At 39.0% G+C, this 13,085-nt stretch overlaps 1 protein-coding gene across 2 annotated transcripts in view; it reads left to right on the top strand.

The window, feature by feature from the left end:
- LOC122642699 (myosin-11-like) overlaps positions 1–13,085 on the top strand; it is a 52,055-nt gene that overhangs the window by 21,954 nt on the left and 17,016 nt on the right. For both annotated transcript variants that reach the window (XM_043836254.1, XM_043836255.1), the window contains 12 exons: positions 1,782–1,819; positions 2,004–2,130; positions 2,217–2,387; positions 2,562–2,693; positions 2,796–2,905; positions 3,064–3,124; positions 3,411–3,588; positions 3,819–4,024; positions 4,118–4,237; positions 7,518–7,616; positions 7,854–8,075; positions 10,970–11,109. In XM_043836254.1, coding sequence (XP_043692189.1) covers positions 1,782–1,819; positions 2,004–2,130; positions 2,217–2,387; positions 2,562–2,693; positions 2,796–2,905; positions 3,064–3,124; positions 3,411–3,588; positions 3,819–4,024; positions 4,118–4,237; positions 7,518–7,616; positions 7,854–8,075; positions 10,970–11,109 — 1,604 coding nt within the window. The remainder of the gene's footprint in view (positions 1–1,781; positions 1,820–2,003; positions 2,131–2,216; positions 2,388–2,561; positions 2,694–2,795; positions 2,906–3,063; positions 3,125–3,410; positions 3,589–3,818; positions 4,025–4,117; positions 4,238–7,517; positions 7,617–7,853; positions 8,076–10,969; positions 11,110–13,085) is intronic.

Below are 13,085 nucleotides of genomic sequence, written 5' to 3'. Positions count from 1 at the left end.
CACGGAGCTTATCTCCCTACTTTCTGAAAGCAACAATATCTGCATCACATGTTGCAGTGACATGCCCAAAAAAATCCAAGGTTTGCCACATACCTCTCATGGCAGGGTAATATTGGGACAGAGATAGCTCTCTCTGTTCCAGGTTATGGATCTTCTTCTTGATTTCATAGTGCTGGGCATCATTACCAACATGGGAATAAGGTTCCTTTGCGGCCTTCCAGATCTTTGCGGCAGTGTCAAGAAGGTAACCCTGGGCAATGGTATGATCCATAGAATTGAGGAGATACGACATAACCAGGCAGTTGTCAGTATCCCATTTAATTTGAGCGGGACCAGCAGCATCAGGCTTAGCAGAATCTCCTGTAAGGTGGCCAGACAAACCACGGGAACCCATAGCAAGAGAACAGGACCTAGACCACATCAGGTAGTTGCTCCTATCGAGTTTAACGGAGCTCATAGGGAATGAAGGAAAGTCGCGATAACGCTGTAGGACTACTCCTTCATGTCTGGTAGATGCAGTCGACATGTCTAACATGGCTGCTGATCACAGTGAAATTGGGAACAAAGAAAGAGATCCTACCACATAGAAAACTCCAAAAAATACAAGGAGATTTAGATCATAAACAAGGAAAGATCCCTTGGTGGGAAAGAAATCATCACCAAGGGAGACGAAGAAGGAGAGGCAAGGCAAGGCGATGGGAAAAGTGGTGGTGGGGACTGGCGGTAAAACCGAGAGAGAGAGAGAGAGAGGTGGCCGGTGATAAAACTGAGAGGCCAAGAGAGAGAGAGAGAGAGTGTGAGTGACAGTAGTTGGTGGCGCTGAAACCGAGGCGGCGGTGTGTCTAGGGCTTCATTAGGGTTCAACTCCCAATGTCGAGACTTTGCTCTGATACCATGATGGCTTTTGAGGAATTGAACTTATGTCTATGAGACATAAGCCCTCTCTTATTTATAATGAAACTTATGAGATACAAGTTACAGTTATACCCTTCGGGCAACACCAACTAAACCCTAATGGACAATTATACCCTTGTACCCATATTACAACCACTTTGTTGAGTATGTCTTGTATTCTAAGGATCCGAGTGCGATGCGGATCAGAACCGAAGGGAGAAAAAGTTGAGATTTAGTTCGTAACGCGGAGGGTTGGGCCAAAAATTTTTGTAGCCGTATATTTAAGGCACTTTCTCTCATTCTAGGGTTAAACGAAATAAGTTGTATCTTCATTTTTGCTTAGTGAAAAGTTTGCCGCTGCTCTTCCCGTGGATGTAGGTTTCTCACAAAACTGAACCACGGAAATCTGATTATGTTTGCGATTGTCTTGTTCGTGGTTTTCTTCGATCTCATATTTGACCATCTTGTGCGATTCCGTTTTAACACACTTTTTACCTACCTTTTGTTCCTAATGAGATCTTGTAGCAGTTGCTAACCCCCTCCCCCCCCAAAAAAAAATAAAATAAAAATATATATATATATATATATATATATATATATATATATATATATTTATAAAAGGAAAAGGGGGAAAAGTTCTGAATTATCTCAAAGTTTGCAAGTCGTGGTCTTAAATACTGCGCTGAGTGGTTCTAGCTAAATAGAAACTTTGGGGCTTATGATAACCTGCAGTCCAGGTTCAATTTTAATGCATGCTGATTTCCTTATTGTTAAATCATCTACAATGCTTTCAATTCAGATATTAATTCTGGATGAACTTTACTTTCGTTTCACTCATTTGCATACTGTAGACTGTATGGAATTTTACTACGCCGTTTCTTTTGCAGAAACCTGGAGGAATCATTGCTCTCCTAGATGAAGCCTGGTATGTTAATGTTTCTTCTGATTTACTTTTCTCTAGAATTCTTGAGGGACTTGGTCCTCTACTCATGATTCATTTATCATAGAAAGATTAGGTCTTATAAAGCTGTTTATGGAATAGACGTAGTTAAGCTTCTTCTTTTGATGCCTGAATTAAGTTTTATTTGTTTCAATTATTCTATTTCCAGTATGTTTCCAAAGTCTACACATGAAACCTTTTCTCAGAAGCTTTATCAGATATTCAAAAATCACAAACGCTTCATCAAGCCAAAACTCTCCCGTACAGATTTTACCATTGCACACTATGCTGGAGAGGTGAGTTTGACTAATACAGCATCAAATGCTTTGTAAATGAGTTTTTGTTGCATCTAAATATCTTCATGCTACATATTTCCTTTCAGGTGTTGTATCAGTCTGATCAATTTCTAGACAAAAATAAAGACTATGTTGTTCCTGAGCATCAAGACTTGTTGAGTGCTTCCAAATGTCCTTTTGTAGCAGGTTTATTCCCTCTGCTCCCAGAGGAGACATCCAAATCTTCCAAGTTCTCTTCCATTGGTTCTCGTTTTAAGGTATCTCTTCTTCTTTGATGTGGTTGAAAAGGCAGATTCTACCTAAAGTAATTTATGTTCATTAAAAGGTATCAAAGCATACATCATTCACATGAGATCCCAGCACCAATCTTAGCTCCCTTTTTACCATGTGACGAGTTAATATCTAATCATGATAGAATCTGATTGATGCAGCTGCAACTTCAGCAATTGATGGAGACATTAAATTCAACTGAACCTCACTACATTAGATGTGTCAAGCCAAACAATCTTCTCAAACCTGCCATATTTGAGAATGTCAATGTCATGCAGCAATTGCGATGTGGTGTGAGTATAATTTGAAATCAAGCAATCTTTAGCTGCTTTATCAAACAGATATCCTTTTTCATTTGTTTATGTTCCTTCAATACTTATTTCATTGTCATCTAGGGTGTTCTAGAGGCTATCAGAATCAGTTGTGCAGGATACCCTACTCGCCGTACATTTTTTGAATTTCTCAACCGGTTTGGCATTCTTGCACCAGAGGTCTTGGAAGGGAAGTAAGTACCCTCTATATAGCTTCAATGGTAGATTACATAGGAGGTTTTTTGTGCTTTGTAGGGTGTTTGTAGTTGGTCACTTGAAGTCTTCAAGTCTGCAAATTTTACATGGTCATAGGGTATGTTTTCTTGTCTGAGCATCTTTTGTTCCTGTACAGCTATGATGAAAAGGTTGCATGTAAGAAGATACTGGAAAAGAAGGGTCTTACTGGTTCTCAGGTACTATGACTATCATTACACATGGTATATAAACTTAAATTCTCTAGATGTTGAATTCCCTTCGGGGCATATGCTTAGGAACTTAAATTAGATATTCTAGCAGAGTAGCACCCATTCATGTTTCATTCAGCTCTATGGGATTACCAAGGACCTACTCTTTTATGCACCGCAATCAATACAAACTCAGACCATTCTGTTCTTTTTCTCTTCTTATTTTCCCATTCAATAAAATCATGTGCTTATTAGTCACTTTGCTCATTTAGAGGATTGCTAAATGGTTTTGCAGATAGGGAAAACCAAGGTTTTCCTAAGAGCTGGCCAGATGGCCGAGTTAGATGCACGGAGAGCTGAGGTACTTAGTGGTGCAGCTAATACTATTCAGCGGAAAATGCGAACACATATTGCTCGGAAACAGTTTGCTGCATTACGGAAGGCTTCTATTTGTATTCAGTCTTGGTGGAGAGGTGAGTCCTTCTGAAAAAGCTTCAAAATATGAAAGTAGGTTCATAGAAGCATGCAATGAACCGATTTTCATTGGTTTGTTGGTTGATAAGGTAAATAGAAGCACATGGTTATGATTTTATCAGCTTGGACCTAGTCATGTTAAATTGTGGCACGGAAATATGCAATATTTATTCTTTTTTCTCCATGAGAAAGAAAGGGAAAATTCACATGCTTGCAATACGACTTGTAGGAAGACTGGCTTACAAAATGTATGAGCTTATGAGAAAGGATTCAGCTGCTGTGAAAATTCAAAAAAACATGCGCAAATATCAGACCAGAAATGCTTACAGCCGGCTTCGTTTGTCAGTGCTTGTCGTGCAGACAGGTCTAAGGGCAATGGCTGCTCGCAATGATTTTAGATATAGGAAACAGACCAAAGGAGCAATTGCTATTCAGGTTATTTACTACAACTTGGAAGACCCATTTTTTTTCTTTGCACCGCTCTAAAAAATCTGCTCTCTCCTGGGAAAAATAATAATAAATGTGCAGGCACGGTGGCGTTGTCATAGAGCTTCATCCTACCATAAGAAGCTTAAGAGGGCATCAATTGTGTCTCAATGCAGATGGAGGGGAAGAATTGCCAGGAGAGAGCTGAGGAAGCTCAAAATGGTCAGTACTGGTGATCCTTGTGGCAGAGTTGTAATATTTATTTTATATTCTGAATATTTGTGCCAGAAATTTTCAATATATTGATTGTTTGATACACAAATAGCATACATAAATTAGACATGAGATTGGTGAGGGCAGGTAAGGATCAAATGCCGGCGATAGTTGTGGGCATATCCAATGGTGCATATTTGGCTGATTTCTTTTATAGGTAAAATACATTTGATTGGAAGTGATGAATACTCATTTGTTGATGAACTAAGCTCATTGACATGTCTGGTCTGAAGATGTGAATATTTATATTGTTGTTGCTACTTTCTATCTATATGACTCATTGAGCTTGTCTGATGAGGCACAGAAAAAATGTCAAGCATATACTCTGGGAAATTGACTTATGAACTTGTCTGGGTATTAATCAATAAAATTATATTAGATTTGAGGAAATTATAGAAATGCCTAGCCATGTAATAACCAAGGTTTTAGAGTTCGGTTTCGCCAGGCCACAAAACCAAGATATACAGAGATGCTAGATCTTGCATTTTTTGCTATCTTAACTCGATGGTAGGTTTCAGTGGCCATATGGCCAAGATAGGTCTTGAAACTTGACATCCTCCCTATTTTAGGCTTTCTAAACACAGTGGGAACATTAGTTTTTACAAATTCAAACCCAAAATGGTACTTTGACTTCGGACCCTAGATTGATAGTCTATGGCGTATGTGAGGTCTACCTTAGGGCTTAGGCTAAGTCACACAATATTTAGAACTCATACAATTTTTTTTGTTGAATAAAAAATTCATTACCAAAACCCCAAACGCAGGGGAATACACAGGGGAAAGGGAGGGGGGAGGGGAACTATATAAAACAAAAGCCACAGTCTAGGGAGCCTGGTTAGGAGAGTTAAAGAGAGAGGAATCGAAACCCTAGGTAACAACAATGTGCCTGTTCCTTGGGGAGTCTAAAAGAAATCTATGGGAAAGCAATGAAGCCTAGAGCTAATATAAAAAAAGATGGCTTTCCAAATCATGTCAATAGACTGGGAGTTGGAAGTCCATCTATGAAGATTCCGCTCCATTCAGATGTGAGAGATAGCAGCCCCGAACACAAGCTTGCCAACAGTGTCACAAATAGAGCTACTAGAAAAGGACATACCAAGTCAAAGCTAGTCCCGAGCGAAGGGAAGGTACCGTCTGGATTGGGGCCACATGGACTGAAGAGCTTTTTTCCAAATAAAGGAGGCTAGGGGGCAAGAAAAGAAAAGGTGGTTGAAGTCCTCAACACTGTTCTGGCAAAGGATACAGGAGGGGGATGTAAGGATGCGGCGGTGAATGAGGAAAGATTGGGTGGGAAGGCAAAGGTTTAGGGCTCTCCATACATTGAAGAAGTGTCTAGGAATATGGCCTTCGGACCAAACAAGGTTGTGCCAATGGACAGGTGGGCCATGGGGTCTAACAAAATCCCAAGCGGAGCGGGAGCTAAACATACCAATGTGGGAGGGGAGCCAGGTTACTTTGTCTGAATGAGTGGGATGGGGGTAGGGGAGGGGGGGAGAAAGGCCTAGACCTAGGAGCCAGGTTACTTTGTCCGAATGAGTGGGATGGGGGTAGGGGGGGGGGGAGGGGGACAGAGGGGACCAGGAGCCACGGGAGATAATTAATGAAAGAGAGGCAGATTTGGGGATGCCAGTAGAGAGAATTCATATAATTAAAGTAGAGGTGTAAAACAACTTAAATAAGCATTAGGAATTAAAATACATCAAACCATAAACCATTTAAGCATTAGGCTTCATATTCATATTTCATAATCATGTATGGTGATGATTCGACGGTTTGTTAATAATTGTTAGAAACTTGGGAAGAAAGTCAGAGACACAAATTAAACAAATACAAGTGTAAGTGTGTAACAAGTCTTACCTTTTGAGAGTAACTAGTACTAAAACGAGTGGCTGAAGGTAAAACAGATATTTTTCACTATTTTGATCATGTTTCTATGAAAAAAATGATCGGTGGACATTGTATCACATATAATAAGTACATAATAACAGACAAGCATTGATCATGTTTCGATGAAAAAAAATTATTTTTGAGACGAATAGTTACCTAACAGTATTCTTGAGAAGCAAACTAACTCCCTCTCTTGATGTTGAAGCTTGAATGTTGAATCCACAGGCTTTAATCTTCACTTAGAGGTGAGATTTTCCAAAAAAATCCACTAAAGTTGGGTTTTCTCTTCACAACAGACTGAGATTGGCGAGAGGAGGTTTTTAACTTTTTATAAGTTATTAGTTGGTCTGGTTCGACTCGAGACCAAGATATAGGTCGAGATGTTGGTGAGATACCGAGATCTCAGCCGAGATATTGTATGTTATTGGTATCACAACTGGTTTCGTTTGGAGAGCTGCCGAAACCGAGAATATAGAGAGATCTCACCGAGATCTTGTACTATGGTAATAACACATTAAAATATTGATGTGAACAGAATAATTTTCCTTTGGTGACTTATGAACCTCCGACTTTGTAATTACTGTGCAACATGTTGACATGCTCAAATTTGTGCCAAAATTTTGTTTAAAATATGTGTATGAAAGCCCGTATATTTTCCATATTACTCATATAGCAAACAGAATACAAAATAATTTTATCTTTTACGTGCAATATTTTAACTTCCGAAAAAGAAAAGAAATATGTATTGGGCTTCTTATCGGTGTATTAATATGCATGTCATATGTTTATGGCATGCACGGTTGCACCTATGGGCATCTGACATGAAGATCTTCATTATGATCCACTGCCTTGTAAGATAGTGCACTAAAAAAAAAATAAGATAGTGCACTCCATTTTGTTACATTGGGGGCTGTTGTAGTCCTCTTTCTCATTGGTAATGAATTTTTTTTATTCACCCGGGAAAAAAAAAAACGATAGGGCACTCACTTATGTTCAATGTAACAAAATGGAGGTGTAATATGTGCTTTGTGAGAAGATGAATGATATCTTAATACGATTTTGTTCATTTCCATCTAACGGAGAAGTTCTATTTATTCGTTGAACAATGTGAAACCATAAAAAGCTCCTAAGCTTCAATAAAGAACTCAACATATGGTGATTTAAGATAGGAACTGCATTCAATTTTGCATTTTTCTACATGCACACAAATTTATGAAATGTTCAGTGCAAACTTTGCTTCATGGATATGACATTTCGTAAGTGAATCTTTGAAAACTTGTTTCACATCCTCACTTCCTCTAGCCAATTTCAAGTGTTAATGTGCATTTACAATTTTTTTTAGGCTGCAAGAGAAACAGGTGCACTTAAAGAAGCGAAGGATAAGCTAGAAAAAAATGTGGAGGAACTCACATGGCGTTTGCAGTTGGAGAAACGCTTAAGGGTAACATGAATTTTCTGCATACAAGTCAAGTCTATTTTATACATAAGATATTGCCACAATGTAATGCATTTTGTGTAAATTTCAGTCCCAATATTTCACAAATCATGATTTGTGGCATTCAAATTCTTGCATCCATCAATTGTTCTCTTTTGACCAATGTAGAGTGTGGACGACTTATGTTCAAATTATATGATGGTTGATATTTATGGCCTCTTAGCAAGGTTTAAATGTATGCAGACTGACTTGGAGGAAGCAAAAGCACAGGAGATAGCCAAATTACAAAATTCATTGCAAGCTATGCAGATCAAAGTCGATGAAACAAATGCTTTACTTGTTGAGGAACGAGAGAATGCACAAAAGGCAATGGAAGAAGCACCCCCTGTCATCATGGAGACTCCGGTTATTGTCCAAGATACTGAAAAAATTGAGTCTTTAACAGCAGAAGTGGATGACTGGAAGGTATTTCTATTTAGTCATAGTAAAGTTACCTTCTCTTTCATCTTCAAGACAACCATTCTGTTGGGACTTGGGAGGGATTATGGTCAAAGCTTCAAAATGTCCAATTAAATACAAGAGCAATAGCCATTACATGAGAATTTATCTAAACAAGCTTACGGATGATAAACATGAAGACAATTAAGTGGTTCTATATATTTTATGGGTAAATTACACTTGGGGTGCCTAATGTTTAGGGAAACTACATCTTGGGGACGTCACGTTTCAAAAACTATGTTTGGGGTAACTCACGTTTCATAAATATAATGTTTGTGATATTCCCAGGTTGACGCTGAGAGGGGGTGATGTAGATCAAAACATGAAGAAGAAAGGCCAAAACACTGTTCACGTGAACAGTGTCACAGCCCCATATTTGACTTGGTGAGAATGCAACTAGAAGATCCTGTGGGCCAGGACCAGATCGTGTGAAGACTTTTTAGAAGGGTCCATTTTGTCTATGTGTGGGAATTTAGGAGTTTAGTTTAGTTTTTATTTTCAGAATTATTCTCTTAGATATTTTGTGGTTGTCTATTAAGCAATCTTAGCTCAGTTTAGTTTCTAATTTCAGATTTAGAAAGTAGGTTTAGCTTCTATTTAGAAGTTTCAAATTCCTTAATTTTCCTTTTCCTTGCAACTAATTTTCTCTTACTTGTAAGGCAAGCATAGCTGCCCATAAATATGTAATGCCCTTAGAGCGCCCCCCCCCCCCCCCCCCAATGATTTAATGAATCATTGAATGAAGTTTTGAGGCATCCTTGCACTCAGTTATGGGAGTAAAGACTTGTTTCGACAGCTGGGATAGCTGTGGGTGAGAGACCCAGGGCTGAGAAAGCCCATCCCCCTATCCCCGTTCTTCTCCTATCTTCTCTTATCCTAATCGATCTGCCCTTGTGCTGCTATTATTTGAGACTGCAACAACTCTCTGAGATACACATCCTGAAGACCAGATTCCATCCCCAATTAATTTCAAAGGCTGCAGCTGTTCTTACCCATCGACTGAAGACTCCTGCTGCTCCCTGCGATCTGATTCGTTTCTGCAACCTTTGGGTTTTATATCTTCACATCCATTGATCAGAATAGGCCGAGATTTGGATGAGTTCTTCACTGCTACTGGCCCTCCACTCGATCCAAGTTTGAGCCCCCGTTGCTGGCTGGATTGGTCCGCAGCCCTAAACCTTCTAATTTGGGATCTTCTTCATATCTCCCAAGTTAGCCATTGGAATTGGCTGAAATTTTCAGCAAAGATTCTCACTGCCTACTCCACTCGATCAGCTTTGGACTTTGGAGCCCATTCCCACTGCAGGTTTGCCTAGTATTTGTTACCTTCTATTTTGGTGTTTACCTTCTAATTCTGATTTACTTCTATTATTGATGATCTGCTGCAACTATTATTGATCCTACTGTAGAGTGGCTCTTAGCCGAACCCCTTCTACATTAGGGGAGGTGAATCAGTGTACTTTAAAATTTTTCAAAACTGACCTTAGTTGCTTACTAATGACTGTCTGTATTGGAATGTCACTAGCTATTGCAACAAATGTAATCAGCACTGTTATTGTCTCAATTTCTGCACACACACTCTCACAACTCAATCACATAGTCATGTGCACATCCACCCTGCTGCCATATAGTTGCCAGGTCTACCGAACTATGCATACCTATCCTGCAGTCAAACAACAGTCCAATTCTACAGATACAGATGCAATCACCCACAACACAGCATGTACATGGTTTGGCAGTGTGCCTACATCCACGGGGTAATACCCTAACTAGGGTTTCGTATTATACCCAATAAACTAAACAATTTTGACTGCTCCAACAGCTAGGAGCTCCTACCCCTGCTTCTGACAATACAATGACACTGTCTGGGGCACCAACCCCAATCTGGTCAAGCCCCAATTTTACCAGTAATACAATATATGAAAGTAAAATTCAAACCCCCAATTTTACAAACACCTTCTAGGTATACATCATTCTACTACCTAGGTGAGATACCTCTCCCCGGGTAACCTTGATGCTCAAAAATCGACTCCGGCGGCATGCAATATCCAAGGCAAGTGTCGCCATTGTCCCAAATCCCAATTAAGCAAAAACAATGAAAGACAGTTTTCACAGCTCCAAAACTCTCCAAAAAGGGTTTAATTACGTTCTACCTTGTTATCTTTGTTAGAGTGGCTATGTAATAAGGGTACTTTGGGCATGAGTTATTATCTTGTTAGTTTCCTTGTATTATGCCACTATGTTCTTTTATGTTTTTTACCTTTTACCTCCCTAGGGAGATGGATGTAATTTTTTTTATCTTAAGTTACTAAATCAATATAGGTGAGGGAGGTCACTTCTCCACCTCCACAGTTAGCACTCATCTTTTTCTTTTCTCTCTCTTTCACCAACTTCTCTCTTCCTCTTCTCTTTCTCTCTTCTTGTCTTCTCTCCTACCTTTGATCCTTTTGTTTCCAACTTGGTATCAGAGCCAAGAAGGTTTAAGAGTCGACTAGAAGCTCCCTGTCATTCTTTGTGCCTCTTTTGAAACCCTAGAAGAGTAAAGGGGTTCATTAGAGGATGTACCATGTAAAGCTATACAAGTAGAAGACCTAATGGAGTTTGAATGGAGTTGTCTCACCATATAGAAGATGCATCAGAAGGTTATAGGTTTGTGAAGCTCATTTAAAAAAGAAAAAAGGAAAAAGAAAAGGTGTACCAGCAGCAGTACCTTGCAGCATGCATGGACTTTATTCAAAAAAAAAGTTTTTTTTTTTTTTGGGGGGGGGGGGGGATGAGTATGTGCTGACATATGTTATATCTGCCAAAGATTCCTGTCATGGTATTTAGGTTGAGACTGATCCTGGTCTTATGCCATGCAGACATTGTTCCAGTCAGAAAAACAAAGAGCTGATGATTTCGAAAGGAAAAATTCTGAAATCCAAGAATCAAGTGAAGAAAGACGTAAGAAGTTAGAAGAAACAGAAAAAAAGGTTATTCAACTTCAGGAATCGTTGAGCAGGTAGTTCAACCTTTTTGTATTCATTATCATAATATCATCATCTAAACCTTTTTCTCCCATTTGGGGTACAGAGAATAAGCCTTGCAGGATGATGTGAACTCCAATAATTGATTTGCTGTTAATAGAGTTCATTTTTTTTATGTTAGACCTGGAACTAAATATGCAGTATCTGCAGGCTTTTACAAACATACTACAGTCTAAAGCTATCCCCAAAATGGCAGACACGTTGGTGTATGATTTTGACATCCATAACCTACGCTTATCAATAAAATATTTACCCTTCTGTTTACCATATAGAAAATATTTTAAAATGAACTGGCTGGCTAATCATCAACCGAAAACACCATGTTCTGAAGAAAAAAGACCTATAAATGTGTTTAGTTTTATGTTTCTAAAATAGAACTTAGAGTTCTTAAATTTTTTTTTTGTATGGACACCTCTTCTATTGGAAGAATGACATGCATAGTCTGGGTCTTGTGCCAAGTATGACCTCAGATAGAGCCTATTGGAGGGCAAGGATCCACGTTATCGACACCATGCAGCTGAAATTTTCCTGAATTCCTGGGCTATCCTCTTTCCGCTTACTTTCATCTTTCATTTTCCATTACTTACCTTTCTTGTCTCACTTCTTTTTTAAGTTTCTCTTACTTTCCTTTCCCTTCGTGAGGACCTCAGTTTTCTCTACTTTGTTTTGGGAAGGATCCATGCAGCCGACCCCATTTAGTTGAGGCTGTGTTGTTGTTGTTGTTGTAGTTGTACACCTCTTCTATTGGAATGCAGGACAGACCACTAAGAATCTCATAATTGTGTACAGAAAGCTAATATTGTATGTGTGTGTATGTGGCTTTAGACAATAAAAGTACTAATGGGTTTTTAAGTATATAGTTATGCGTATCATTTATGGCAAGATCATCTGAGATGGTTCAGTCATGCACAGTGAAGACCATTGACTGCAGTAATGATAGGGCATGGGATGGTGCAAGTTGAAAGTGTTTAAAGGACAATATAAAGTCCAAAAATGACTTTGGTTGAAGCAGTGAGAGAATACATGATTTCTTACGATTAATGGCTGATATAGCTCTAGAAAGGGTGGAATGATGTAACAGACATTGCATAGCTGACCCCACTGGTTGGGCTAAGGCTTACTTTGAGTTGATTTATCACTCCTGGCAGAATTTTATAGCTAATGAATGCATTAACTTTAGATTTTGAAGTGGAACTTTGATTCTTCTAGCAAAATTGATTTGGAAAAGCCTACGATCACATAAACTGGGAGTTCTTGGAGCACCTTATGCAGAGGAACACTTTGGCATAAGGTGGCATAACTGGATTAAGGTTCTCTACTCTTCAACTTCCCTGAGGCAAGTCCATAAGAGTGCATGTTTAATGTGTGTATGCAGTATGGAATGCGTTCACCATCTTCTCCTCTACTCTTCATTTTTCCCAAAGGGTGGGCCTTAATTTTTAAATCCTTGATCCTGATTGGGTCTTTATATAAGAAATGAGAAATTGTATATGGGTATTGGGTTGTCTGGAAGGTCTGGAGTTAGATGGTGACTCGTGCTGTTTTCAGTTGGAACTTGGAAGTCAAAGATTGTAAGATAATAAAAAGACAAGAAGAGAGATGAGAGTACAAGGTTGAAGGAGAAGAAGAAGAGAAATGATGGTAAAATGTTGTGTGTTAGAGAATGTTCTCTACCATATTTATATTACTTCACTAACATAATGTATAGAATTACATACGACTCCCTAGGGAGGTAACTATTAAAAAAGGAGAATAAATGCCATACATTCTCAGCTTGCTCAACAGGGTACTGAATTGATGATGAATGAGTCCCTTTGTGAAGATATCTACCAACTAATAACCAGCCCTTACAAAAGGAGTGCATATGTAGCTAGAGTCAATCTTCTCTTTGATGAAGTGTCTATCCACCTATGTGCTTCGTCCGGTCATGTTGCACAGGATTGTGGGCTAT

Source organism: Telopea speciosissima, chromosome 10, assembly GCF_018873765.1.
Source record: "Telopea speciosissima isolate NSW1024214 ecotype Mountain lineage chromosome 10, Tspe_v1, whole genome shotgun sequence".
In the NCBI taxonomy this organism is placed as follows: domain Eukaryota; kingdom Viridiplantae; phylum Streptophyta; class Magnoliopsida; order Proteales; family Proteaceae; genus Telopea; species Telopea speciosissima.
The sequence above is the reverse complement of the archived record's forward strand: the minus strand, read 5'-3'. Positions and strand labels throughout refer to the sequence as shown.